This window comes from Erythrolamprus reginae, chromosome 1 (assembly GCF_031021105.1).
Source record: "Erythrolamprus reginae isolate rEryReg1 chromosome 1, rEryReg1.hap1, whole genome shotgun sequence".
Taxonomy (NCBI): Eukaryota; Metazoa; Chordata; class Lepidosauria; order Squamata; family Dipsadidae; genus Erythrolamprus; species Erythrolamprus reginae.
The window spans coordinates 225600968-225628932 of NC_091950.1; the positions used below are offsets into that span (position 1 = coordinate 225600968).

Below are 27965 nucleotides of genomic sequence, written 5' to 3' on the forward strand. Positions count from 1 at the left end.
TGTATTGAGGACATAATTTATTTCCATTTTACAAACTTCCCCTCAAGATACACTTGTCATTCAAATAATGAACCAAAGGATTGTGCTGGAGGGCTCAGTATTTTCCTACCAGTAACTTTGCTTAATTTAACAATCTTGGCATAATGGCTGAAACAATATGCTATATAGCTCATATTTTGTAGATTTAAAGCTTACTACAGAAGACTTGAACATTGATGGGGCATTGAAATCTTGCTTCATAGAATTATATGGAATAACAGGCAGCAAAAAGATATCCCTTTTAGTCACACCAGAAAACCTCTGGATTTTTAACAAAATTTATGCATGTATACAATAGAAAGTAAGTTATATATTTCTCCTTTTTTTTTTTCAAAAGTGTCAAATCTGTCTGAATGTAGCTGAACAGTACTGTAGATAAGAATTTTATGTTTAACAATTGGTTTTAGATACAATATTTCATGTTGCTCGCTTGTCCAGATGATCTAGGATAATTGTTGTATTCTTTTGGGCTTCCTCCAAGAAGTAGGAAATATTCTTATGGATCTGCAAAAGAAAGAGAGAGTGGGAGACAGAAAGGGAGGAGGCAGAGGGAGAGGGGGAGAGGGGGAGAGAGAGAGAGAGAGAGAGAGAATAAATTACTTTAGTCCTGAATTACTCATGAAGGAGTGGTATTTTGCATAGTGAGCCTCAAATTATCCTATTTGGACACATTATGTAAGGACCCTGCAACTCAGTTGACACATGCAGTAAGGAAAGGATTTTTAGTGGATTGATTTCAAACAGTAATAATATATGATAAGATTTTGCAAAAACTATAGGATAAATGTATCAATGCATAAGTACAGCAAAATAAACAATGGAAAATCAGATTCTCAGAATGGAATGGTCAGCTGCCATAGTGATTACTGTGCATAGAATATGGCTTAAGCACGGTTTATATCTCAAAAGTAGCCAATCAGTGTGAAGCAATAAAGCAAAATAACAGCCAGGAAAAAATGGGGAGGATGAGGAAGGAGACAATAACAGGATGAGGCAGGAACTTTCCCTTTTAAAACTATTTTGACTCGAAAGACCAGCTAAAGTTGGCAAATCCCTGATAAGTAGGCACGATTTCCCAACTTTGGCAACTTTAAGATATGTGGGCTTCAACTCCCAGAATGTCTCAACCAAGTATTGCTGGTTTAAGAATTATGGAAGTTGAAGTAAAGTTGCCAAGTAGAGAAACAGTGCTCGGGGAAGTCAGGTCTTCTTCATAGGGGGATGTTTAGTGAAATTCTTGACACATTGTGGTGAAGTAGTCATTCCCTACCATACTTGAACTAAGTAAGACACAGTAAAAAATAGGTTCTCGGGCATGAACTCAAGCTAAAATTGAGAGAGGGGACAATGTCTGATAGACCTAGAGACATTTGTCTAAAAATTGTATCATATATTATCTCTTAGACTTTCCTTAAGTGTGAAACTGGTTGAAACCCTTGAATGTCATCATCTAATTCAGGGCTGTCAAACTCATGTACTGTGGGCTGGATGCATCGAGGGCCGCCGATAGACGGGTATTACTGGTAGCGGCGTCCCGGGCCCCGCCAAAAACTCCCCAACTCCGATTGAGACAAACTCTGCCTCTGCGGCCCGCACCTTCTTCCCACCCCCACGAGGAAAGAAGGCAGGGAGGCTGGCAGGGAGGCAGGGAGCCCCGATGGCAGCCGCGGAAGGAGGAAAGACCGCGGGGTTGGCTCAGCCCTCTGGAAGCCAAGCCGCGCTGCTGGGGAAGTGGAACTGGGGAAGCCGGGAGAGGGCTGAGCCCCGCCGGCTTCTCCGCCGGCCTTGTGTCCCCCCAAGGATTGCAAGGGCAAGAGAGCCGCGCCTTTCGGCTTCCGGAAGTGCTGGGCCAGGGGTTCGGGGGGGCCATGAATGCCGCCCGGAGCCAATGGCTTCTTTTGGGCTTACTCGAATTCCTGCTGCTGGTAAGCGCGCGCGGGTGGCCGGGTGGGAAGGGCGAGGCGCGAGGGGGAGGCAAGTGGAGAAGCAGAGAGAGAGAGAAGTGGACCAAAAGAAAGAAAAGGGAAAGAGAGGGAGGGAAAGAGAAATGGAGAGGAAGGAAGGAGGGAGGGAGGGGAGGGAGGGAGGGAGAGAAGGAAGGGAGAGAAAGGAGGGTAGAAAGAGAGGGAGAGAGAGAGGAGAGAGAAAGGAAGAGGAGAGATAGAAAGGAAGAGAGAGAAAGAAAGAGGGATAGAAAGAGAGAGAGAGAGATGCTCAGTGAGCCTTTCTTTGAAGTTGCCTTTCTTTCTTTCTTTCTTTCTTTCTTTCTCTCTCTCTCTCTTTCTCTTTCTCTCTTGCTCTTTCATTCTTTTTTCTTTCTCTCGCTTTCTTTCTTTCTCTTGCTTTCTCTCCTTCCTTCCCTCCTTCCATTTCTTTCATTCCCCCTCTCTATTTTTATTTCTCTTTCATTCTTTCTTTCTCTCTTTCTTGCTTTCTTTCTTGCTCTTTTTCTTTCTCTCTTTTACCTTCCCTTCCTCTATTTCTTCTTTTCTTTCTCCTTCCTACCTTCTTCCCTCCCTCCCTTCCTTCAGTCCTTCCTCTCTTACTCTCCCCTTTCATAAGTTTCCTTGCTTCCTTCCTCTGTTCCTGTCCCTTCCCCTTTCTTTCTTTCTTTCTTTCTTTCCTTCCTTCCTTGCCTCCCTCCCTCCATTTCTTGCTTTCCTTCTCCTTCCTCCCTTCTTTCCTCCCTCATTCCCTTCTTTCACTCCTTCTTCTCTTACTCTTCCCTTTCACACCTTTCCTTGCTTCCTTTGCACCCTTCCTCTGTTCCTGTCCCTTCCCTCTTTCCTTCCTTCCTTTCCACCCTCCGTCCATTCATTCACCCATTCCTCTCTTGATCACCCCTTTTACCATTCCTTCCTTCCTTCCTTCCTTCCGATGTGGGCCTGGGCCGGCAGAGTAGTTTGCTTTTGCACCCCGTCTTGAGCTCCCTTGGTGCCAACCTGGCCCTCCCCACTTCAGAGAGAGGGGGGAGAAAGAGAGAGAGAGAAAGAGAAAGAGAGAGATAAAAAGAGAAAGGGAGAGGGAGGGAGAGAAAGAGATAGAAAGAGACAAAGAGAGGGGGAGAGAAAGAGAGAGAGAAAGAGAGAAAGGGAGAAAAAAGAGAAAAAAGAGAGAAAGAGAGATAAAAAGAGGAAGAGAAAGAGAGAGGGGGAGGGAGAGAAAGAGAAAGAAAGAGAGAAGGGGAGAGAGGGAGAGAAAGAGGTAGAGAAAGTGAAAGAGAGAGGGAGGGAGAGAGAAAAAAGAGAGAAAGAGATATAAAGAGAAAGAGAGAGAAAGGGAGAGAAAAAGAGAAAAAGAGAGAGAAAGGGAGAGAAAAAGAGAAAAAGAAAGAAAAGTAGAGAGAGAAAGAGAGACAAAAAGAGAAAGAGAAAGAGAGGGAGAGAAAGAGAGAAAGAGAGAGATAGAAAAGCAGGTGGGGGGGGCACATCTATTTTGCCAGCCCTCGGATGGGCCATAGGGATCCAGTGTATGTGGAGGGAGAGGTCCCCAGCTTCTGTTCTGCAGAGGGGAAGCCAAAGCCCCCGCATGGGTTATGCAGAGTGCCAGTGTTTGGGGCAAGGTGGGGGGTGAGGGTCTTCCTTAACCCCCATTTCTTTGGTGGGGCTAAGAGGCCTGCCCAGCAGGGCTGATGTGTTGCAGAAGGTCTTGTCGAGGGAGACCAGTGGAGCCCCCCCCCCCGCTCTCATCCCCAGGGAAGGGGGTTCTGGCATCACTGCCACTGGCTTTGGAAAGAAGCCCCCGGCCTCTTCAGGGGGTGGAGGGAGGGGTCCGTAGCACAGGGCTGGACAATGGCTGAAGACAGTTGACTGCAGCTTTCAGAATTCCTCAGCCAGGAATATCAAGAAGACAGTTTGAAAATTTAAAAGGGAGGGAGGGAAGGAAGGAAGGAGGGAGGGAAAAGAAAAAGAAGAGAAAAAAGGAAAGAAAGAAAAAGAAGAAAGAAAGAAAGAAAGAGGAAGGAAGGAAGGAAGGAAGGAAGGAAGGAAGGAAGGAAGGAAGGAAGGAAGGAAGGAAGGAAGGAAGGAAGGAAGGAAGGAAGGAAGGAAGGAAGGGGAAAAAAACCAAAAGAGAAAAAAGAAAGAAAAAGGGAAGGGAGGAAGGAAGGAAGGAAGAAGGGAGGGGGGCCCCAGACACTTAGGCTGTATGGGGCCCCAAAATTCCTGATGGCGGCCCTGGATGCATCACACACCAGCCACACCCATGCCTGGTTTAGGGAAGGGGGGGAAGTCATGATACATCATATGATGCCGCCATGACGATATGAGTTTGACACCCCTGATCAAAGTCGTCTGAGAAACACCTTCTGTTAAGTGTTTCTTATCTTGGAGAAAAATGTAAAAAACCCAGAGTTTAGCAAGGGAGTCACCAGCCCCTCAGTCCAACTCACCCCACACAGAATCATTCTTAACACAGCTGCTAAATTGCCCAGAGTTCTAAGCAAATGTGAACAATTCCTACCTGTTGTGTGAAATCTTCATCTGTTATATCTTTCAAGTTGGTGATGACATTGAAATAGGCCCCAAACACACCTGCTTCTAAAGCTTTAGCTGCCACCTAAAAACAGTAACAGGAGAAGAGATGCTGGCGTCCAGGGGAAATGGAACCTAGCAACTTCATGCGGTCAATTATGGCCTCAATCAATTTGTGTCAAGAGTTCAGTTCAATGAAACAATTAGTTGCACAACTGAAGATCAGTTCTGTCTTCAGACAGGGCAGCACAAATACCTGGATATCTGATTTGCAGGCTATGTTTCCATGCTGTGCCATTTCTTTCAAAAAAGGCCATAAAGAGTTAACCTTTTCTGCCAAAGAGAAAGGGACATCAACAGTATTCTTCAGGCTTAACTGCATAGCTGCTGTACGCCTGCAGACAGGGAATAAGAAGAAAAGAAAAGAAAGAAATCTGGGAAGACAATCCCAACCCAAGGAATCCCAAAAAGAGGCAGCTATAAGAGCATCTACAGTATCTTGCAATAAAAACAGTTTAAGAATTACCAGGCTACTTTTGCCATGTTCTTTTACTCTGTTTAAAATGTAAATGTATTCAATACAAAGAGGGGGAAAATAGATTGCCAACCATCTAAGCAAAGCCAGGGTAGTGTAATAATAGACCCAGGTTCACTATACCTGCCAAAGATGTTCAGTCAGCCAATATCTCTTTCTCTCCCCCACCCCAATTTAAAAGGGCAGATTCATATTTTTTTGCTTTGCTACCACCAGGGCAGGCCACCCACCACTTTCGTGGTGCAGAAATGGATGATTTCATCCTCTTTCACCTCTCTGCCCATTGCAATGCATCCACAGCCATTTCTCCAGCTTCACTTCAAAAATGCTATTTTTCAATCGAAGCTCTTAAATCCTTCAGAGCAGATAGTCTTCATCACTCCATTCCATTCTAATTACAGCCCCAGTTTTGATTGGCTAGGGGACCTCGCCTGTCCTTGGCTCCGGCTCTAGGTCATTGTCCTATGCAGTTGTCTCCTCCTGGGCTGAAGGTCAGCTATGTTTTCTATTTGGTTTCTTTTCTTTTATAATTGTGCAATTAATGCAACAGTAGTCTGAGCCATCCTTGTGTCAGGAAACTCATAATCCATTCAGCCATTACATCTTTCAGTGACTATTTCTCCCCTCTTTGAAGCAAGATCTCCTCATTTGCTCACCCTTATAAGATTTTCCTATTGTTGTCTTCATTGTTTTTTTTTTAAATTATCATGCAAAGTAGGAATTACACATGAAGCTAAATTATCAGTTCTTCCTTGTTAGAAAATTTGCATGGCCCTACATGGGACATGAGAGCCAGTTTGGTGCAATGGTTGAAACACCAGGCTAGAACACGGGAGACCACAGCATTAGTCCCAAATACAGCATAAAATGTATTAGATCAACGGATGAACAAACATTTTACACACTGAGAATTTCTTTACAGAATTTAATAAAAGGCAATCTGACACTCAGAGTAGGATAGAAAAGGTTTTGTCTTCAAATATCACATTGATTACAATATTCAATAGTAGCGGTCTCATGGAGTTTTTTCCACCCCAAGATAATCATTTGCACTATTTCCTAAAGTGGCCTGAATTTGGGCAGGAAGGAGGAAGCCTAAGGCTTTTTGTTTCTTCTCATCAGCCCTAGGGAACAAAGTCCATTTCTACTTCCATCCACACAGGAAACTTGAATACTGAGAGAGAAGGAAACGAAGGAGAACCTTGCATTTCTCTGCTGATCAACTAATCTGCAAGCAGCTGGCCAAATATCGCCCTCCCTCTCCTGCTACACTTTAAACAGGTTTTTAAAACAGCCTTAGACTGGATTTATGAGGTGAACTAAGATTTAGTCACTCATAAATCACTTAGGATTTATGTACTTAGAACCTTTAAGAAGCAACCTTAGAATTCCATCAAAATGTACATCTTGGAACACTTCGAGCAAGTTCTGAACTGCTATGAAAGCGAGCAATGTTGTTTCATGTGAACAAAAGGCCCAGTAATACCTCTCTTTCTCCTCAGGGGTCTGCTTAGGAAGTTTCATAGCATCCTGTAGAGAACACAAACACATATTTAGGCTATTATACTAGGGAAAAGGCTTGGAGAATGAGCCTGTAAGATAGATTCCCAGAACTTATTTTCACCTGACCTTTCATATGCACTCCACCTTTTGCCCAAAAGTACTGTCTTCATCTAGCAAAAATAAAAAAACTCGCCAACTCCATCCCACATTTTTCTTATCCAAAGATACAAGGTGCACAAAATACAGTACAGTGTTGCTGAAAGCATGAACACTTCACTCACCATGTAGCTGCTGAATGCCAAGGAATCCTTGTCTATTATAGCAGTTAGCTGATTCATGGCCTGATGAAACGGAGGTATGAGTTGCCTCATAACTGGGTCCAGGTCCTCAAATTGACGTTTTCCATATGTCATTAATCCCACCATGCAACTAAGTGCTGCTCCCTAGAAGGAGAGATCTGATGTTCTGCGATGCCTTGGTCACACAGGAGGGGAGGAAAACAAGATGTCTACACTTTCCTAATTTCACCAATCACTAGGCAGCAGGGATTTTTCATGTTGCAACAATATACTGGGGAGAAAAACTGCTTGCAGGGGAGAGGGAGAAGGAGATGAGGAAGGGGAAGAAGAGTGGGGGGGGTGCTCCCCAATCCACCCCTGATCCTGACTGTTGTGTCTTTCTAAAGCTTTGCACGTCCACCACATATGGCAGAATGTTTCTTCTATCTTGTGGCATTTCCAGGACTGATTACCATATAATTTGATTGCTTTGGCCATTGTTGGTAGACTTGTATACGATCTGTAAATTTTTTTACACCAGTTTTCTCTCAAATCATACCTTCTTCATTAAGTCTTCCCATTGTTGTGTAGAGATAATGTCTTTGAAATTTTGCATCCAACTTTGCATCCAATCGAATCAGAATTAATTAGAAGGTTATATATAGGTGATATTGATTTTCGATAAGGATTTCAAATTCTTTCATTTTCTTAATGTCCCTCATTTCTGAGGTCAGATTTTATTCTTCCAGCAATTTGTAGGTACATCAAATTCTTCCTTTTTCTTTAGCCTATTGCATGTTTGCACATGTAATTATACTTTTCTAACTCAAGTCATATCCAAATAGTATTCTCACAAAAGGCTAATTGTAAAATTAATGGGCATTATTTTCTGTATTTTTGTTAGGCTTTATTTTATAATTTGCTTTTCAGATTGTGTTCCTCTTTTGTGTCCCTGTACCATATGGAGCCCACTAGCTAGACCAGTTCCTTCCATTAGTAACATTCTGCTGCCAAACAGCTTGTTCTAGAATGCAGTTTAAAATTTGGAAGAACAAGGCCACTTTCTTTGTTTAAACTTGTATAATGCCATATGAATCCTAGCGGCTGGTTAGGTCCCACAGAGTTGGCCTTTTCCAGGTCCCGTCAACCAGACAATGTCGTTTGGCAGGGCCTAGGGGAAGAGCCTTCTCTGTGTGGGCCCCCGTCCTTTAGAATCAGCTCCCCCTGGAGATTCATACTGCCCCCACCTTCCTCGTCTTTCGCAAGAGTCTCAAGACTCACTTATGTCGCCAGCCTGGGGGCAATTAGATCTAGACCCCCTGGCCAATAAATGTGATGTATGGCTGCAACTGAATTTTTGATCGTTTTATTTATACTCTTTTTTTAGCTTACATAGTTTTTTAATTAATTAGATTTGTTTTGTATTCACTGTTTTATACTATATCCTGTGAGCCACCCCAAGTCTTCGGAGAGGGGTAGCATACAAATCTAATTAATAATAATAATAATAATAATAATAATAATAATAATGCTTTATTTTACTCCAAATAAAATTTTATTGACATTGTTATAAATTGGAATTGAAATTCTCCTCATTTGACACATTTCAGTAGATTTTAAATTAATATCTTATTCAACCAGAATGTCTTTTGTCTGTCTGTCTGTCTGTCTGTCTGTCTGTCTGTTTGTCTATCTGTCTTTATCTATCTATCTATCTATCTATCTATCTATCTATCTATCTATCATATAAATTGTGGGGAGAAATATCTGCATGTAACAATCTGATTTTGAGATATTAATACATATTTTGGATATTCATATTATTTTTAATTACATATAGTTCCCATTTAGCAACTGCGGAATTTATTTTTAGTTAGTTAGTTAGTTGCTTTGTCAAACATATATGAGATAGCAGATATAAGTATAAACATAGACAGAAACACAGGAAATGAGTACAAATAAATGGGGACAGTAGGACAAGGAAGGTAGGCACACTGGTGTGCTTATGCATGCACCCTTTAACAACAGTTTAGAGTTAAAATGATGATGAAAAAGTAACTTTATTATTACCTTCACAGGTTTGTAAAGTAAAGAAAAGCTGAAGGAAGAGCATAAGCATAATTACAGCATAATTGATTGGATTCCTCAGGTGCTGGTTTCAATGTCATTTGGCTGGCAGATCAAGAAGAAACCTTTTAACTACATTCAACCAAAAATACAGAATAAGTATTTCCAGGGATTATCAAAAACAGAAAACGTTTTCACTCAACATTAGCTGAGAGCAATTTACTTTCAAATTTCACATCTTGCTGACAGAGCTTACTGTATATCAGCATTACAGGAGAAGTCTTGTATGGAATCACTATTTAGGATAGTACTTTTAAAATGGGGCATTGGAGTAGCTACATACCAGAGATGATATTGCTGCTGATACTGATCCTCCTCCAGGAGCAGCTGATCTTGCACCAACTTTTTGCACAAAGTTGTGAAGAGGCAAAGACACTAGATAGCCTTTTTCTCTGTCATCCTCCACCATGTCCCTTCCGAAGGTAAAAAGCATTTGAAAAAAATCAATTTCACAAACTATGAAACACTGTCCTTGGTGTTCTCTGAGTTTGGGAGTTTTCTTGCAGATATTTCATTACCAGACTAGGCAACGTCATAAGTGCACCTAGTCTGACAAAGAAATGACTGCAAGAAAACCACCAAATTAGAGGATACCGAGGATCCTACAGTTCAACCCTGATGTACAAATACTGTATTCTCTTCTGTTGGTACTATAAAATGCTGCTGATTATGAAGTCAAGAAATGAGTGTACTCAGACATCTCTTTGCCAAATATAGGAATAGAGATTTTTGGATGAGGAAATGATCCAAAGTAACAAGACATTATGTGAGTCAGAAAAATGTAAAAAATTTGCTCCCTTGGAATATGGTTTTGAGTTTCCCAAACAAAAGCAGATCTCTTGGGATCATAGCGTTATGTGAACTAAATAGTACTTAATTAAATTAAGTACCAGTAATTATTTAATTAAATCTTAAACAGGTGTAACACATTTGCATAATTATAAACTGGAAATGGAATGATTTTCATCTTTTAATTTGTGCTTAAGATACACGATATGTTTTTTTGGAAACTTGGCCATTTTTCTGAAAAAGTTAAGGAATAGAGACAGTGTTTGTTTTTCCAAATTGCACTTTTATCTTTGGCTCCATAGTTTAAGACTTAGCTATATACAATATAAATTGATAAAATATGACTTCAATAGATTAAAAATCCATATATCACCCATGCAGCCAAAGTCTTCAGACATACACTATCAACATAAAACCAACTCTTGAGAAAATGAAAATATCCATACTCAATTATGCGCTCCTTGGGACTGAATGGAGACAAAGAATCCAAGCCCAATCGATTAATTACCTGAGATTCAAGAATACAAATATTACTAAATAGAAATTAGCATTTGAAACAAATGTGTGTCTCCTGTTCCTTATTTTTCAGTTTACATTACGCTATCAGGACAGATATTGGAACAGTAGCCTGGATGTTGCAGATCGGTAACTACTGATTTCATTCTTCTGAATCAGTCCAGTGCAACCTGTTTCATTTCTTCATGAAATCCATGTGACAAGCAAGTAATCCATAGTTGTAAAATCACAATGTATTCACCCTGATAACTATTGCCCTCCTGAGCATAGTTAGCAACCTTTATGCTCCGGATATAGAATGGAAACTCAGAATGGATAGGTAGGAAAGGAAGGTCTTAAGAGCTCAGAAATACAAGTTTCAGAGCTGATCTCTCTACCACAGATCATATTTTAGTTCTTCTTCATCATTTGACTAAGAAACAAATAAACAAAACTAGCATTAGACTGTGAGAAATACAGTACAGTGGTACCTCGAGATACGAGTTTAATTCGTTCCGGACCTGGGCTCTTAAGTCGAGCAGCTCTTATCTCGAACGACTTTTCCCCATAGGAATTAATGTAAATAATTTTAATTGGTTCCAGCCCTCAAAAAACTCACAAAGTTAGTCTAAATTATGCAGAAAGACATGTTTTTAATGAAGAAATGTACATGTACATATAAATGAATAATGAAGTTTCTTTCACTTAACTTGTAAACTTTCTTAAACTTTTAAATTTACATATGTTCAACTTCTCTGCCACCCAATCCTGTAGGACAGAGGTCCCCAACCCTTTTTGCACCAGGGACTGGCTTTAAGCGATCAAGAGAGGAATGGGTGAATGAATGGACAGAGGGTGGGAAGGAAGGAAGGAAAGAGGGAAGGGACAGGAACAGAGGAAGGAAGCAAGGAAACTTATGAAAGGGGAGAGTAAGAGAGGAATGAGTGAAGGGAGGGAGGGAGGGAAGAAGGTGGGAAGGAGAAAGAAAAGAAGAAATAGAGGAAGGGAAGGTAAAAGAGAGAAAGAAAAAGAGCAAGAAAGAAAGAAAGAAAGAAAGGGGGAAGGGACAGGAACAGAGGAAGGAAGTAAGGAAACTTATGAAAGGGGAGAGTAAGAGAGGAATGAGTGAAGGGAGGGAGGGAGGGAAGAAGGTGGGAAGGAGAAAGAAAAGAAGAAATAGAGGAAGGGAAGGTAAAAGAGAGAAAGAAAAAGAGCAAGAAAGAAAGAAAGAAAGAAAGGGGGAAGGGACAGGAACAGAGGAAGGAAGGAAGGAAACTTATGAAAGGGGAGAGTAAGAGAGGAATGAGTGAAGGGAGGGAGGGAGGGAAGAAGGTGGGAAGGAGAAAGAAAAGAAGAAATAGAGGAAGGGAAGGTAAAAGAGAGAAAGAAAAAGAGCAAGAAAGAAATCTGCAAGCACCCCCCCGAGCCCCCCAGGCCGGCTGCAACCTTTTAAAACACGCGCGCCGCTTCGCAGCTGTCTCCTGAAGCCGAACGCGGAAGTTAGCGTTTGGCTTCAGGAGACAGCTCCTTGGCGCTTGTATCTCGAATTTGGGCTTGTAAGTAGAACAAAAATATCTCTCCCCTCCCAGCTCTTATCTCGAGTTGCTCTTAAGTAGAGCAGCTCTTATGTCGGGGTTCCACTGTACTCAGAAAAAATGAGATTGCTGGTTATTTTCTTAACTTGTTCAAAAACCATGTTAGAATTAGAATAGGATGAAAATTTCTATCCTCTGAAAATAGCTGCTTTGAATAGTCCACTTTTGCTCTTTTTATTGCTAAGATCTCAAGTTGTTTTCAGATGGCCTGATGGTTTTCAGGAAAAATCTAGTAATAAATTTTTCAGAAAATGAAAGTTATCTCTTCCCTAAAACCAAAGAAAGTGAGGTCAATTATACATAGGCAAGAGGATGAACAATATCGGGTGACAGCGATCTATGAATAGGGTCATGGAAAGCACACATGGATTTTGTAAACATACTACAAAAAATACTTTAACAGATTTAAATTATTCTGCATGAAATATCAAAATGTGACATACTAGAATGATGATATAGTTTACTCGAAGCCTAAGCCAAGACTCATAATAAAGATTTAATAGATCAGGGATCTGCAACCTTAAACACTCAAAGAGCCATTTGGACCTGTTTGCCACAGAGAAGAAAACACCAGCAACCAAAAAACCTGGTTGGGCATGGCCAACAACATCACTTCCACCCAGTCATATGACACGTACCCCAGCCACACCTACCCATGTTTTGTGGCTCCCAATATTTTCTGTAAGAAATGGGTCTCTCTCTCTCTCTCTCTCTCTCATTTCTAGTTTTATCTTTTTCCTCTCCCTCCCTCCCCCTGTCTTTCTTTCTTTCTCTCCCCCTTCTCTGTCTCCCATTTGTTTCTCTCTCTTTTTCCTCTCTCATTCTCTCCCTCCATAATTTCTCCCCGTTTCTCTCTTTCTTTTCTCTTTCTCTCTCTCTCTCTCATTTCTCTCTCTCATCTGTCTCTGAATTGATTGAAAAGTGTCCTCTGGATGGCTTTAAATCTCGCATGGAGTACTTTTGCCACTCAAATCATGCTTTTCAATCAACCAACACCACTCAGCTGGAGGAGTAAAAACCCTTAGGGCAAGCAGAAAAGAGGGGCTGGCCCTGACAAATCTCGGATGCTCACCCTGGGGATCAGGCTCAGAAAAAGCCGGAGCACCCTCACCAAAGACACTCACCTGTCAGCCAGTTAACCCATTCACTCTGTGCACCTTCGCTGCAATTTGGCCAAGCCCGGTCACTCACTTGAGGAGGGTATACCCGCTCACGCGTGCCCTCCCAGCCCCACAACAGCTGGCTAAGGGGTCATATGAGGAGAAGGAGGAGGGTCATCTTCAGGGAAACTGCCACAACTCCTGCTCGCTCCTCAGTCCCCCTTTCCATTGTATCCCATTCCCACCCTGTCAGCCTTTGTGTTAGCGAGGTTGGCATCAGCCACAGTTGGGTTGGGCCAGTGTCTCAGGGTGGAGAGCAGGTCACATGACTAGGTCAGCAGGGAGCTACAGGAGGGGTCAAAGAGCCACATGCAGCTCCAGAGCTATGGGTTCCCAGCATACATACTAGATAAATCACAGTTGACTAGATTTACACAACATGATCAAACCAAACAAACAACATTGTGATTTACTACAGTGCAAGATCCCATTCTCCAGAAAGGTATGTTGAGTAATAACAAAGGAATAAAAAGTATCTTCAAACTCAGAGCTTAGAAATATCTGTCCTGAGAAATGAAAGAAAAACCATTCACTGCAATTTGAACTATTTTTGAAAAGGTAATGAACATCCAACTTAATACATTTTATAGGACATATGAGGTTTTTAAAAACTTTTCTATTATATACAGTAAAACCAAGATATAAAAGTTACCAGTCTAATTTTATGTTCCTCCTCAAGGATGAAGATATTTTCTTTCTTGATATAAAATTCTGCTGCATCTAACATGGCCTTTTTAGGAATCAGTCCCACTAGCTGAGATCCTACCACTGGAAGATTGAGATCCTAGAAATAAAACCAGATACTTTATAGATCATTACCACAACATTGTTATATATTATTGCCATAGTGGCATACCTTTGAATGCCATTTTTCAAGTATTATCTAAAAATTTCCATTGATGGTTTATAGATTTTGTAGCTAAAACTAAATAATAACATGTTTACTAAGTCCATTTTCTCCATACACATATATGCATACATACATACATACATACATACATACATACATATATGCATGCATACATACATACATACATACATACATACATACATTCCTTTGGAAAACAGAATATTTGACTCATGTATATATCTTGTATATCTGCAATATGAATTGATTATTTTGCTCTATACTTTTATGTCCTCAAGGTCCTAAACATGATAATATAATTTTTAAAGATGGTGTCCTCCATATTCTCTTTTCCAGGGACCTACAACAACAACAACAATAATAATAATAATAATTTATTAGATTTGTATTTGTAGACTCGGAGCGGCTAATATTGTCTCACATCGACAAGCACCATTTTGTATTTGCCACACTCTCAATGACACTGCATTAGGAACATATCAGACAAAAGAACTTTCTGGTGTTACAATTTTACTATTCAGGAAATGCTGCATGAGTTCTACGTTCAACTAATACCAGTAGCTTAGTTTATATCACCTCTTTCTTATCATAATTGTGGGAAACCCCCACCCCAAGAAGAATGAAATATTTGAGAAATATTTTTAAAAGGAAGAATGGTATATTTCCCCTAAAGAAGAAATGAAAAAAATCTTAATATCAATTCTGGAAGCAATTATTTCTGTTTGCTTCAACTGCCACATATCTTAGCCTAGAAAATTGGAAGGGTTTTTTTCTGTTGTTGTTGGAGTAGTAGAAAATTAGTCATAACAAAATTCTTTACTCAAGGACAAAAGTGCCTGCACCTCCATGGAGACAGTATCAACTTGAGCATGGCTATTTGATTGGGCTATGTTAGTGATGGTGAACCTTTTTTTCCTCAGGTACCAAAAGCACATGTACAAGTGCTATCGCATGTGCAGGAGTGTCCACACCCATAATTCAATGCCTGGGGAGGGTGAAAACGGCCTCCCCTTCCCTCCTACCAGAGGCCCTCTGTAGGCTGGAAATGGCCCATTTCCTAACTTCTGGTGGGCTCAGCAGGCCCATTATTTGCCCACCCCAGGCTCCAGAGGCTTCAGTGAAAACTAGGGAAGGGCAAAAATGCCCTCCCTAATTCCTCCCAGAAACCCTCTGGAAGCCAAAACTCCCCCCCAGAGCCTCCATGTGAGCCGAAAATCAGCTGGCCAGCATGATAATGAGCTAGGGCAACAGCTCGTGTGCTGGCAGATATGGCTCCCCATGCCACCTGTGGCATACATGCCATAGATTTGCCATTACTGGACCACGTGATGAGTTAGTGGGTTGTGAACTTTCAGCTGGGTGGGGAAACCCTGGAAGCAATGGTGGGTTCTGACTGGTGCACCCCAGCGCTCCATTCTGGTAGCGCCCTATGAATTGTGCAATTTGCACACAACGGCTCCAGTGCTGTCTTCGCTGGTCTGTCGCACAGTGCTATCTTTAAAAAAAAAAAAAAAATTTTTAATTTTGCTTCCTTGTGCAAAAGCAAAATCTCATGAGGAGACTCTCCTGCATTCACAGAAGCAAAATTGCACAAGCGTGGCATGCGTGCACAAGTGTGAATCATCATGATGCGCACGCAGTGCACTGATAGGCAGGTAAGAGCAACCTGCCCCTGCCTGGAAGCTTTCAGATTCGAGTATCTCCAGATGTGGCAACATGATATCTCTAATAAATTGGAACTTTGAGGAACTTCTAGCCTTGGAGTTTTAGTTCATTGTGTGTGTTTACTGGAATGCTGACATTAACCTGAATCCCTAGGTAACTAAGCAGCACCCCAAAAGGGGACTATTTGGAGAGCTGATCTCCAGCACTGACTTGACCCCCTCGTAGTGTGAAGAATCAGGGAAGATGGAGAAGAGGGTGGAGAAAGTCTAAGGAGCCATGGTAGTGGATCCTGAGAACCTTATCAAGACCTGGTATTCTACTTATGAAGACGTGGTGCAAGCCCCTGAGGCTGCAGAGACAGTCTAAGGGCTATGTACTTGGCCCAAAGAGATGGATTTCTGGAAGAGTTGCCAGTCTGATCCAACTTCAGAGATGGAACCGGGAGAATGACTGCCTGAGTGTTGTTCCGTTGCCAGCCCCCTGAAGTCACTCTATGAGCCAGAATGTAGAGAGGTGGGGACAAATATCACAAGGCTGGAACCTGTTGCCTCCATCTCAAAGTCAATCATTATCCAGGTTCCTGGAATAGTTTGAACGGCTTGAAATGGGACATTATGCAGCTCCCACAAATGAAATGGAGCTTAAATCAACCCACCTTCATTTTTCCTGATCCAGGACTTGGCAATGGAACTAGCATGGTGTCAGCACCTTTCTGTTCAGCCAGGGGTAATCATGAGATCAGATCACCACCGCAGGGTCAAACAACAGGAGGGGGTCAGCAGATGTAGTCAGCATGAGGAATGCTACAACTGCCAGTCCCCCCTCCTCAACAATGCCCCCCTGTTGCCCCCTGCAGAATGCATTCCCTCTGGCTGGGGATTCTATCTCGGCCACAGATGGGTACAATGTAAGTGGACACCAGCACCTCCTGCTCTACTTTTTTTGGGATCCTCATGGGCCCAATATGTCTCAATGAATTTGACACAGCAGAAGGGTCTGAGCCAGCAGCCAGCTGGAGCCCTGCCCCCCTTTCCCCTGACATTTAGCATTTAGCATGGCAGCTCAATGGCCAGCCCCAGTCCTAACACCAGCCACTTTCCAGCAACCAAGTAGCACTGCCCGCTGCAGCAACTTAACAGGCCCCTGCCCAATAGCCAGTTGCTGTAGTGATTCCACCAGTGAGGCCACTGCCGTCTAGGCTCAGGGAAACCTTTGATGATAAGCCTGCCAAGCTAGCATACTTTCTCATCCATGTCTGGGCTCAGATAGATCAGAATGAAGAACAGAACAAAACAGAGCATGACTTGGTATCTGCTATTACAGATGGGATGAATGAAGGAGATGCTGCAGACTGGGTGGCCCAGCTACACAATGAGGGGACTGCTGAGCTAAATGATGCCAATGGTTTTGTTGAACTGCTCCAGATTTGACAACCCTGACCAAATAAATGAAAATGAGGCCATAATAAAGGTGATGAAGCAAGGTAATCAATCAATAAAATACTTTATATGGGACTTTAGATAAGTCACAGGATAACTAATGCATTGGCCAGACAGAATACTTCTGCACTATTTTAAAGAAGCCATTTATCCAGAGATCATAATAGCCTATGTCAGTGATGGCTAACCTTTTTTTCCTCAGGTGCCAAAAGAGCGTGGGTGCATGCTAGTGCGCATGTACGAGTGCCCACACCCATAATTCAATGCCTGGTTAGGGTGGAAATATTTTCTCCCACCACACGGAAGCCCTCTGGAGGCCAGAAATGGACTGTTTCCCAACTTCTGGTGGGCCCAGTAGACTCGTGTTTCACCCTCCCCAAACTCCAAAGGCTTCCCTTGAGCCGGGGGGAGGGTAAAAATGCCCTCCCCCCCCAAGCTCTCTGGAAGTCAAAAATGCCTCCCAGATCCTCTGTGTGAACCAAAAATCAGCTGGCTGGCACACACATGCATGTTGGAGCTGAGCTAAGGCAATGACTTGCATGCCAGCAGATATGCCTGTGGCACCTGTGCTGTAGATTCGCCATCACTGGCCTATGGCATCAGATAGGTGCAGAGCAGCTACAAGACTGAGATACCATGCCAAAAGCTCTGGATAGAGAAATCCATGTTGCAGACCCTCTACTGAGAAACCACTGAGGAGGACCTTGGCCAGATGTCCTCTGATTAAACCTGCAGAGGCTCCCTCTGCTCAACTTACAGGGGCCATCAAATGCTACCATTGTAGACAAGGGGGTCATCAGGTCTCTGAATGCCTAGCACCTGTGCCACTTCCACAGCAAAGTCCCACCATGACTACCCAGGGCCAAAGGGCTCCACAAAAGCCTCCAGATGCTGGCTGATTCACCCAGCATGCAATGGAGGTCCTCCCTACACCCTGGAGAGAGTGAAGAGATCTTGGCTAAAGACCTTCTGCCCAGGCTGGCCAGCAGTAGCAGTGGTGAAGATGTCTCGATGGTAAGTGAAACCATCCGCCCATTTGAGGTCAAGGTCAAACTGATAGTGCCAGAAATAGGGCTGCAAGGGGAGGTAGCAGCAGTAATAAAGCTGTACCAGCTGTACCCGATACCCGATTAGCTCCTCCATTGTTAAACAGCTAGGCATAAAGACACATATTTTAAACCACCCCATATACTTTGAGTTGGTAGATGGGACTTTAATAGGTGGCAGCCCTGCTACACGAGTAACTGAAATGGATCTCGGGAAAGTGTCGACTGTACTTGACTGGCAACTCCGTTGCATTCAAAAACAACTGCAGAGCTTCCTGGGGTTCACTAACTTCTTTCAGTAATTCATCCCAGCCTTCACAAAAATAGCTCTGCTGCTTATGGAACTGTTAAAGAAAGACTCCTCCCCTGCAAAGCTGCAGCCAACACAACCCCTGGCCTGGATGCTAAACTGTCAAAAAGTGTTTGAAAGCTTGAAATGGCTGTTTGCAGAACAGTCCATTCTTCAGTACCCAGATCCAGACAGTCAGTTCATTGTCCAAGGCGACACCACTGATGTGGCAGTGGCAGCTCTGCTCCTCCAGAAAGACCCCATGGACAGCTGCTGCCTTGTGCATATGTGTCCAAAATGCTCACAAACATCAAGCAGAGGAGGGCAGTAAAGGAGAATGAGGCCTTTGCCATTCATTGGGCTCTTCTAGCACTTTTTGGAAGGAGCCAAGATCCCTCTCAAGGCCTGGCCTAACCATAAGAACCTTGAGACCTTAAAGACCCCATGAAAGCTCTCCCCCAAATAAATCCGCTGGACGCACTACTTCAGTCGGTTTGATTTCAAGCTGAAATATATCCTGGGGGGAAGTACCTGCTTGCCCACGCCCTGTCAAGGAAATCCCAATGTGACAGCCAGCAAGAGAAAGTCATCCACACCACCATCCTGGACACACAGAGTGTGGCACAAGTCACTACCAGGAGCCAGGCCTGATCCCATCAATGGAAAGCTAACTGATGTTTTGAAGGAAGCACTGTCTCCTGCCGAATGTCTGGCCAACAATCAAGATACGTTGATGATCTGGGATAGACTAGACTGGAAAGGTTTAAAGATTTATGTCCCCAACAGCATGAGACTTCTGAGGCTCAAGAGTAGCCATGATTCTCAATTAGCTGCTCACTTCAGATTTCTTCAGATTTCTCTTCATCTGACTAGAAGGCAGTTTTGGTGGCCAAAAGATGAAAGCTGATATAAAAAGTTGTGCCACGTATGCTACAAATTAGATAAGACTGGGGAAGCCCCCCAGTTTGCTTCAACATGTAGCTTAGTACAGCTGGCCATGGGAAGAAACAGTTATGGACTGTATAGTAGTATTTCAAATAGTTCAACTTCAACCTTAAATACATCCCTTAAATATACCACCAGGCATGGGGGAGTTGAGATATTCCTTCCTCCTAGGCCATTACAAGTTATGCATGGTATGTTTGTGTGTATGTTTGGTTTTATAATAAGGGTTTTTAGTTGTTTTATTATTGGATTGTTACATGCTGTTTTTATCATTGTTGTTAGCCGCCCCGAGTCTAAGGAGAGGGGCGGCATACAAATCCAATAAATAAATAAAATAAAATAAATCCCAGGGGAGAGTAACCTACTCGCTGATTCTCTGTCCAGAAAGCCACAATTCATTAATTGCCGAGAGGAGGTCATCCACTCTGTCATCCCCACCTCCCAGCCAGCAGCCCAAGTCACCAACTGAGGCCAAGCCTGGTGACAACCATCGACAGAAGGCAATCAGATGACAGCAGTGCTGAAGATAGCCCTCTCCACAGACCCTTGGTTCAATGACAACAAGGAAGTCATGATCCTTAAAGATGGCCTGGCCTGGAAAGGAACCAAGCTGTATATCCAGGGGTGGGCTGCTGGGGGCTCACAGGGGTTCAGGAGAACCTCTAGCTATGACTTTGTGCAGTTCATAGAACCCCCTAATCCCACTCCTGATTGACCCCTTATTCTCAAAGCAAGTCCATTTCAAGGGGCTACCCTCTGCCAAGAGGTTGTTCCACTTCAGCCCAATCTCAGGTTCATTTAATTGATCATCTTTGTGCCACTCACCTTGGCATCCTTGCAAACTTCTTCATAGACCACATGAAGAGGGGTGGTTTCAAAATCCAACAGATTTGTAGAGACTTGAGCAATGTTTTCCTCATCCAAATACCATCCCATGCCTTGCACCTGTTTCAATCGCCCAGGCTGTAAGTGAGAACATAGAAGACTCTGAAAAGCAAACAACTTCAGCCTTTTGTACTAGATTCCAATTTGTTGAGCTAATATTTTTTTCAAAAAAGCAGTACCCACAAATCTGATGTCTGCCTTGCCTTGTATTGAGACTTTATTGGAGTGCAGAATAGGAAGATCTAGAAGCCTTCCCTTGAGTACCTGGTTCTTACTACGGCCTTGCTCCCGAATATTAAGTGCTATCCGATGTGCCAGTTCCTTTGTGCACAGCAAGTTGATGTTGTATGCAATGAGGAATTTTCGTGCTCCTGTTACTGTGGCTCCCCATCTTGGAACAAAAGTTGCAGGACCAAAATCAGGAGTCCATTCTGCCTTTTTTAGCTTGAGAGAAAGAAGGTAAAGAGTGCTTTTACTTTAATACTATGAACATACTCTTTGTCAAATTTTATAATTTGCTGGGCAATAACATTCTATGGAATTGATTTGACATTGAAGTGATTTCAAAATCGCAAAAGACTATTGTTCTATGGATGACAACAATATATTGTATCAAGTCTTAGGTGTTAGAATTCTAGACTGAATGTGTCCTATGGTTGTTATACTTTGATTCTTCATAAGAAATATACCGAGAAGATTTTAATATATTTTCTACAGACTGCTGAACTTGGCTGGTTGGGGAATTCTGGGAGTTGAAGTCCAAATATCTTCAAGTTTCTAAGGTTGGGAAACACTGGCATAGACAATGAAGAGGAAATCATCAAAGATGAAGACACACCGCTGATATTTACAATCATTTTTTAAAAATCTGGAATCAGTTTATTATGAGATGGGAATGAGAAGCAGGGAAGGGAAGGAGGGAGGGAGGGAGGAGATAGAAATGCAGAGAAGTGGGGGAGGGAAAGAGGAAGGAAGGAGAGGCAATTTGGTTGGAGATGCCCCAGTTCATGGAGATCTGCAGATCAGTCCTGGATCCATTGAGATTTGGTCACAGACAGGACTTCGTTTGCAATCCAAGTTAACATTGGTATTCTTGAATTGTGAGATCTTAGGAGAGTTTTTGCTTCTGCACATGCGCAAAAGCCGAGTTTTCAGCACTGCACATGCCCCACCACTTTGTTTTCAGATTATTATTTTTTTTGCTATTTTTTCCTGGCTTTTGCTTTTACACATACATAGAAGCCGAGTTTTCAGCACTCTGCATGTGTGGGCAGTGAGTGGCTGCAAGGCATGGCTGCACAGGCACGAGGCGTGGGAGAAAATGAACCGGCAGTGAGGTAAGTTAGAACCCAATCCTGCCCCAGCCCCACCTCTACAGGCATAGTTCCCTCTAAGCTGCGCAGTGTGCTATGGCGCAGAGGTTTTTACCTCTCAGCCCAGGAAATTTCAAATTCAGCGCGGAGGACTGACCTCCGCACTTGAATTTGAAATGAGAAGTGTTGCTGCTCTACAAACATAGGGCAGCAACAGTTCCTTAAGGAAAGGCGGGAAACAAAGGGGCCAATTGCAGGCCCGCTTTCTTCTCCGCCCCTTAAATCCCGGATTTTCTCCTCCCCGCCCCCCGGCAGCCAAACGTTGTTTAGCAGCCGGCGAGTAAGGTAAGAAAATCGTCCGGGGGGGGGGGGCTGGGCCTGGCAGTGCAGCTCGCTGCCAGGCCTCTCCTCTAACCATCCGTGGGGTGGGGCACTGAGGTTGGGGGCCACGACTGGTGGCCGCGGAAAGTTAACAGTCCTAGTGGCGCAGCCGGCGCTAGGCCTCTAAGCGTCTGTGGGGGGGGGGGCGACCACGGGCTGCCAAAAGGCAAGTGGCCTAGCCTCTTGCTGCCCATGGAGGGAGGGCACCGATGCTGAAAGGCAAACGGCGCGCCCCGTCGCTGAGGCTTTTGTTGCTCGTGGAGGGGGGGCACTGATGCCAAAAGGCAAACGGCGCGCTCTGTTGCTGAGGCTTTGCTGCTCCTGGAGGGGTGGGCGCCGATGCCGAAAGCCTCAGCAATGTTTGGCTGGCGGGGGGTGGGGAGGAGAAAATCCGCCCCCCCCTCCAGGAGCAGCAAAAGCCTAAGCGGCGGGGCGCGCCGTTTGCCTTTCGGCTCCGTCGCTGAGGCTTTTGCTGCTTGTGGAGGGGGGGTTGGTGGTGCCGATGCCGAATGCTTTCCCTCCGCAGTGGGGGGCGCAGGTAGCACCAGGAGACAAAGAGGGAATGGGAGAAAGGAAAGAGACAGAAAGGGAGGGAGAGAAAGAAAGAGTGAGAGATAGAAAGGATAGAGAGAAAGAGGGAATGAGAGAAAGGAAAGAGAGAGAAAGGGAGGGAGAGAAGGAAAGAGTGAGAGATAGAAAGGATAGAGAGAAAGAGGGAATGAGAGAAAGGAAAGAGACAGACAGAAAGGGAGGGAGAGAAGGAAAGAGTGAGAGATAGAAAGGATAGAGAGAAAGAGGGAATGAGAGAAAGGAAAGATACAGAAAGGGAGGGAGAGAAGGAAAGAGTGAGAGATAGAAAGGATAGAGAGAAAGAGGGAATGAGAGAAAGGAAAGAGACAGAAAGGGAGGGAGAGAAGGAAAGAGTGAGAGATAGAAAGGATAGAGAGAAAGAGGGAATGAGAGAAAGGAAAGAGACAGAAAGGGAGGGAGAGAAGGAAAGAGTGAGAGAGAGAAAGGATAGAAAGAGGGAATGAGAGAAAGAGGAAATGAAGGAGGGGGGGAAAGAAAGTGAGTGATAGAAAGGATAGAAAGAGGGAGGGAGAGAAAGGAAAGAGAGATGAGAGGAAGGAGGAGAGAGAAAGAGAGAGAGGAGGGGTAGCAAATTATGGATGTCAGAACTTGCGCATGCGTAACAGCGTGTGCCCACACTTTTTTATTTATTTATTTATTTAGAGTTTTATGCCGCCCAGTCCCGAAGGGACTGCCACTCAGACACTATACTTTTCCGCCCACACCGGAAAAAAATTAGAGGGAACACTGTCTACAGGCGCCCCAAAACATGAATGATGAGCTGACTAGCCCACCCCAACCATGTCCACCCAGGCCCCCAAGGTCAACCACAACCCTGACGCAGCCCTCAGTGAAATTGAGTTTGACACCCCTGGTATAGCTAATGTTAAAAATACTATTATTATCTTACTTTCTCAGGCAGGGTTTCATATTCCCCTGCTCGGATAGCAGGCAAAGATCTTCTGCTCTCATTCAGAGCTGCTTCACCATATAGGTACACTGCAAATAAAGGCTAAATTCACTGAGAGTTGTAATCTTGAAATCTAAAGAGCCCAGTTTGCAAGAAATTAATGGTAAATCAAAAGAATGAATAGAAGGCCTAGTAGCTGTACAAACCTGTGCTGCATAATTAGCGCTAGCTTTAGGCTTTGATAGTCCAGTTAAGATAGTGAGGGCCTTCCTTTCTCTCAGGATCCCATTCCTTTTTTTAATCATTTTTATATCTGTCATTTGCTTTCCCTGGGCTTCTATCTACAACTGCATATCATAATTTACAGGAAAGAGCAAAGCTTAAAAAAAACAATCAGGGATTCCATCTGCTAGACCTTGCCTGGAGAAGATTTAGAGATTGAAAATTAAAATAATTTTACCTATGGGAAAACAGAACTGCTTCACTGAAACGGAATTGGTGGATTGAAATGGGGAGGGGAGCATGAATTGGAATGTCCTTCTTTGGCTGGTTGCTGAGTGCTTGCCTATTATGGATGTAGAAGTGGAATTTTACTGCCATCTTCTGGCTTCACACTTAGTGACAGCTTCAGAATAAAACTGAGCACTAATTATTGCTCACATAGGAAAAGGAACTAAGTTTTATTAGTCTGTTCAGAACTTCATCACAGCAGAGTAAGAGACTTCCTCAATAGGTCTGCATAGAGTGTATCAAGACCTTTACTCAAATTTGATAGGCATGTTGTCACAGACTAGAAGATCACAGACTAGAACAAAGGCTCCTTTCTGTGAATGGTCAAGCTGAGTTTTAAACTGAAATTGATTGGTTATTGCAGTCTTTCAGACCCAGTTTATTTTTCCAAGGCTGGCTCACCAGGCACATGAAGTTCATCTGCTAAGTATTTCCCAAAGAGATTAGCAGAACAAATACATTCTTCCATGGTAACGTTCCTCACAGGAATGAATGGGCAAACATCGAGCGCTCCCATTCGGGGGTGCTCACCTATATATAAAAGCAAAGCATTAAAATGTATAACAGAATCAAAGGAATATCAGGAATATGTAGTCATAAAACAGATAAAATATAGAGCATGTTTTGTTTTGTTTTCGTTTGTTGGGAAATATTGAGTAAACCACATTAGTGGTCCCTAACCAGGGGGTTTCTGGAACCAGGACCAGTTTCATGGAAGACGATTTTTCCATTGACCAAGGTATTGGTGGTTTTGCACCCAATTTAGATCCCACACATGTGCAGATGAAGCTTCACTTGCTTGCTCACCACTTGCATGATTCAGTTCCTAACAGGCCACAGACCAGGGGTGGGGAACCCCTAAGCTCTACTAAAGGACTAAGTTAACATTGAGGATCATTGAGGTCTGAGAAAAGTAACTGATTAATCTTTGTGTTTTGCTTGCAAAAACATTAGTTCCAGGCAGCATGTAGCTTGTTAAGGGCCATACCCTCTTACTAAAAGAAGCAAAGCATGGATATCTTTCTTCTGAAATTTGACGGAGCCCTTTTGAGGCAAGATTTGGCCAAATTGGAGATGATATAAATTTCTATATTTCTGCATTGGTCTCTTTCACATTCATACATGCCAGGCAGAGGTGGTCAGTCTCATTGTTTATCCACACAAATCCACATTCCTTTTACGCCTGTCAATCCACCTTTTGGTCAATATTTGTAAGTGTGGCACTTTCCAATCTTTCCAAAAATATAAAGACGCATTGTATAAAATCTTATATTTATCTTATTACAAAACCTCCAAATAGCAATCTGTATAATGCTGCATTTTAGTTTTACAATATTTTCATGAGATTCATCAACTATTCAAGATTCCTCTCTGAGCAGTGATTTGAGGTTGGATTCCAAAAGTTTGATCACTGGTCCCTCATATGGCATTATCTAAAAGGCATTACCTATATCCCAAACCTTTCTGCACCTATATATATTTGTCTCCTCTTCTCTGATTACCTTTATGTTTTGCCATGTCAATAAGCTGAAAAGCAATTTTAGCTGCATTCAGTGCACCCACAACAACATCCTCTGGACTTCCAACAAAGGTATAAACAGTCCGATTAGTGGAAGGGCCTGCATCCACATCCAAGAGGAGGCAACCCTTTGTTTGAGAGATGGCCTTGCCAATCTCATCTATCACCTGTAGCAGAGAAGAGACAGAGAACTTGAAAAGGAAGCACATGTTGATATACTTTAGTAAACTCCAATCATATGCCTTAATTGGGAACTAGATTTCCATGCTCTTACAATTATTCTAACTCATTTTACCCTGAAGGACTTAGGAACAAACTTTCCCTTATCACTTCAAACAATTATAGTAGAACCCACTGATTAGGACTCAATTCAGGAGTAAACTAATTAAGTTGAGGAACTCTTACAAAAGATAGCTGTTCCTAATCTACCTAATCTAGTGAATGAACCTGTTTCTTGTGCGCAGCAGTGATCGCCTAGTTTGGTATCTCTCCCCTGGATAGTTTTAAAGAGAAGGCTGATTTCTATTTTTGTGTTCTGTTTAACTGAAAAATATATAAATAAATATTTATGCTACACAAAAATCAAAAGTTTAATCTTACCTCATAGTCTTTTTCATAGTAACTTTGTAGGAAGATGATGCTGGAGGGCAGTTTACCAGCAGTTAGCTTTCACCCACTTGCTAGTTCATGGTATATGCAATTTATTAACACATGCTAATTTAAAATCTTGTTGCACAGCTATCTCTGTGTAGAGATGTAGACAGCCTATTTTAGGTGACTTGTGAAATATTTCAAGTGTATTTGATCGCATAGAGATGATAGGTATGGTTCTGTCAGCTCCACTAGATGAAGCAGATCAGGAAATCAACTCCACAGGAAGACCAGAATGACATTTTATTGTGATTGATTGTAATAATAAAATCTTGCAAGTGTGATTGTGTTGTGTTGCCACCTCCTTCTTAGAGCTCATTGAATTAGGAAGGTGTCTGCTGAGTCACGTTCAAATGTTATCTAATTATTTTGGATCTTAAAAATGTTTCACTGTCTTTTGCCTTTATTCCTGTATAACTCTGTCAAGATCATTTTCTTTCACTTTATAGTTTATTCAAATAGCTCAGGACTATGAACATCTCTTATAAAAATGGATTTCATAATTGTTTAGTTCTTTACACAGCAACACAACAGGTTTCCTTATAAAGAAAATTATGTAGAACTTACCTTTTTATTGTTTCCTTCCGAAAAATTGGGAACACATTCCACTAATTTTGACATTATTCTAGTTGGAAGTTTATCCTTGTTTCAGAGTTATGAGAATCCTGGATGTATTTTTCCTGCTGCTTTTTTTGTTTTAAAGTTAAAGTAAGGTAGGATTTGAGTCTTTATAAGTTGTATCTAACAGGATTTCTCAATCTTCATTGTTTCTCATTAACCAAGGCACACCAGCTACAGAGAATTTTGCTGGCACTTTGGACTGACCTTTATTTTAAAAAAAATTTAGCCCTAGTCCTGTTCATCAATGCTGAGGTTGGGCAGCAGAGAAAAAGCAGAGTATTGCTAAAAATATACATTTATGCTGCTCTGTAAAACAAATTGAATGGAGATAAATAGAATTCGTAATTTTTCTGATTGACAAAAGGAACTTTATCCCCATCAAAGTTACAAATAGAACAGATTCCATGCACTAATTAGCAGGAAAGGTGTGCTAATTTTAGAGGCAATGCACTACAGTATTATTCAATTAGGCCTTGTTTAAATCAGCCTATCTTAGAATATGCATGACAACACATTTTTTTTAGAATCTTCCCGTATTTTTATTGGAAATGTGACTCTTTAGCACCTCACAATTTTCTGACCACAAGGTTTGAAATGTAAATAAGCAGGGATTTTCTCTTTTACATTTATTTATTTATTTAATCAACTTCAAAATTGCCTCTATTACCTTAGCAAATCTAGACAGTGCACATAATATCACATAAATAAAAAACAGTAAGACAAGAGAAAAAATACAAGTCTAAAAAGGAGCAAAAAAGTAACAATAGAAGGGTTACAACCTGCTTTAGAAATATATGCATCAATGAAATGGGGTCACACATCTTGATCTTTACCCTTCTCTCTGCCTATTCTTTGTGAGATTGCTAAATGACAGGATATTTCCTGCTTTCTTTTCACAGGCCTTAGTTTATCAACATGATGATACCAAAATGTCAAACAATGAACTGTGATCACAGTAGAGGAAAAAAGCTCTACCTTTTGTATGATATTACATGAAAAGAAGCAAGGGGCAGAATTTACTTATTGCAGCATACACTTTCTCACTTGCTCCTTTCAAATGCCCGTGTCTTGTTCTGCCTAGAAGGTTATGTACCTTCTCAGAGCTAAGCTTTGCCCAGTCTCTTGACCCCTCACACTTTTGCCAAGGTAAGATTTTGCTCTCTAGAATACACTTAACTTACTTCCTTATTAATTCTCAATGTGGTGATCATAGCACTCTCTCTACAACAACCCTATGAAGTAAACTGGGCTGAGAGAGAATGAGTGGGCAAAAGGAACCCAACGTGTTTCTTTGGCTAAGTATAGTTTTAAAGCTGAGTCTCCCTTGAAAAGATATAATAGCATTCTAATGTCATTTGAC

At 42.4% G+C, this 27965-nt stretch overlaps 1 protein-coding gene across 1 annotated transcript; it reads right to left on the bottom strand.

The window, feature by feature from the left end:
• Positions 1–26752, bottom strand: FTCD (formimidoyltransferase cyclodeaminase). Its single transcript, XM_070732306.1, has 14 exons — positions 26552–26752; positions 25317–25500; positions 24217–24345; positions 23305–23393; positions 20395–20574; positions 20071–20208; positions 13646–13777; positions 10190–10251; positions 9238–9367; positions 6831–6992; positions 6533–6576; positions 4768–4906; positions 4501–4596; positions 1–543 (listed from the first exon to the last, which is right to left on the bottom strand). Exons 1-14 carry the CDS (start codon positions 26603–26605, stop codon positions 457–459), a joined length of 1626 nt encoding a protein of 541 aa, XP_070588407.1. The 5' UTR covers positions 26606–26752; the 3' UTR covers positions 1–456.
• Positions 26753–27965: the final 1213 nt, after the last annotated feature.

What these genes read in the sequence shown, in the direction of transcription:
- FTCD (XM_070732306.1), bottom strand. Translation starts at nt 26,605, where the DNA reads ATGTCAAAATTAGTGGAATGTGTTCCCAATTTTTCGGAAGGAAACAAT. An exon ending in AGATGAACTTCATGTGCCTG is followed by an intron (nt 23,394 to 24,216) that starts GTGAGCCAGCCT and finishes CTTTATTTGCAG; the next exon opens with TGTACCTATATGGTGAAGCA. An exon ending in AGGAACATAAAATTAGACTG is followed by an intron (nt 10,252 to 13,645) that starts GTAACTTTTATA and finishes CTTGAATCTCAG; the next exon opens with GTAATTAATCGATTGGGCTT.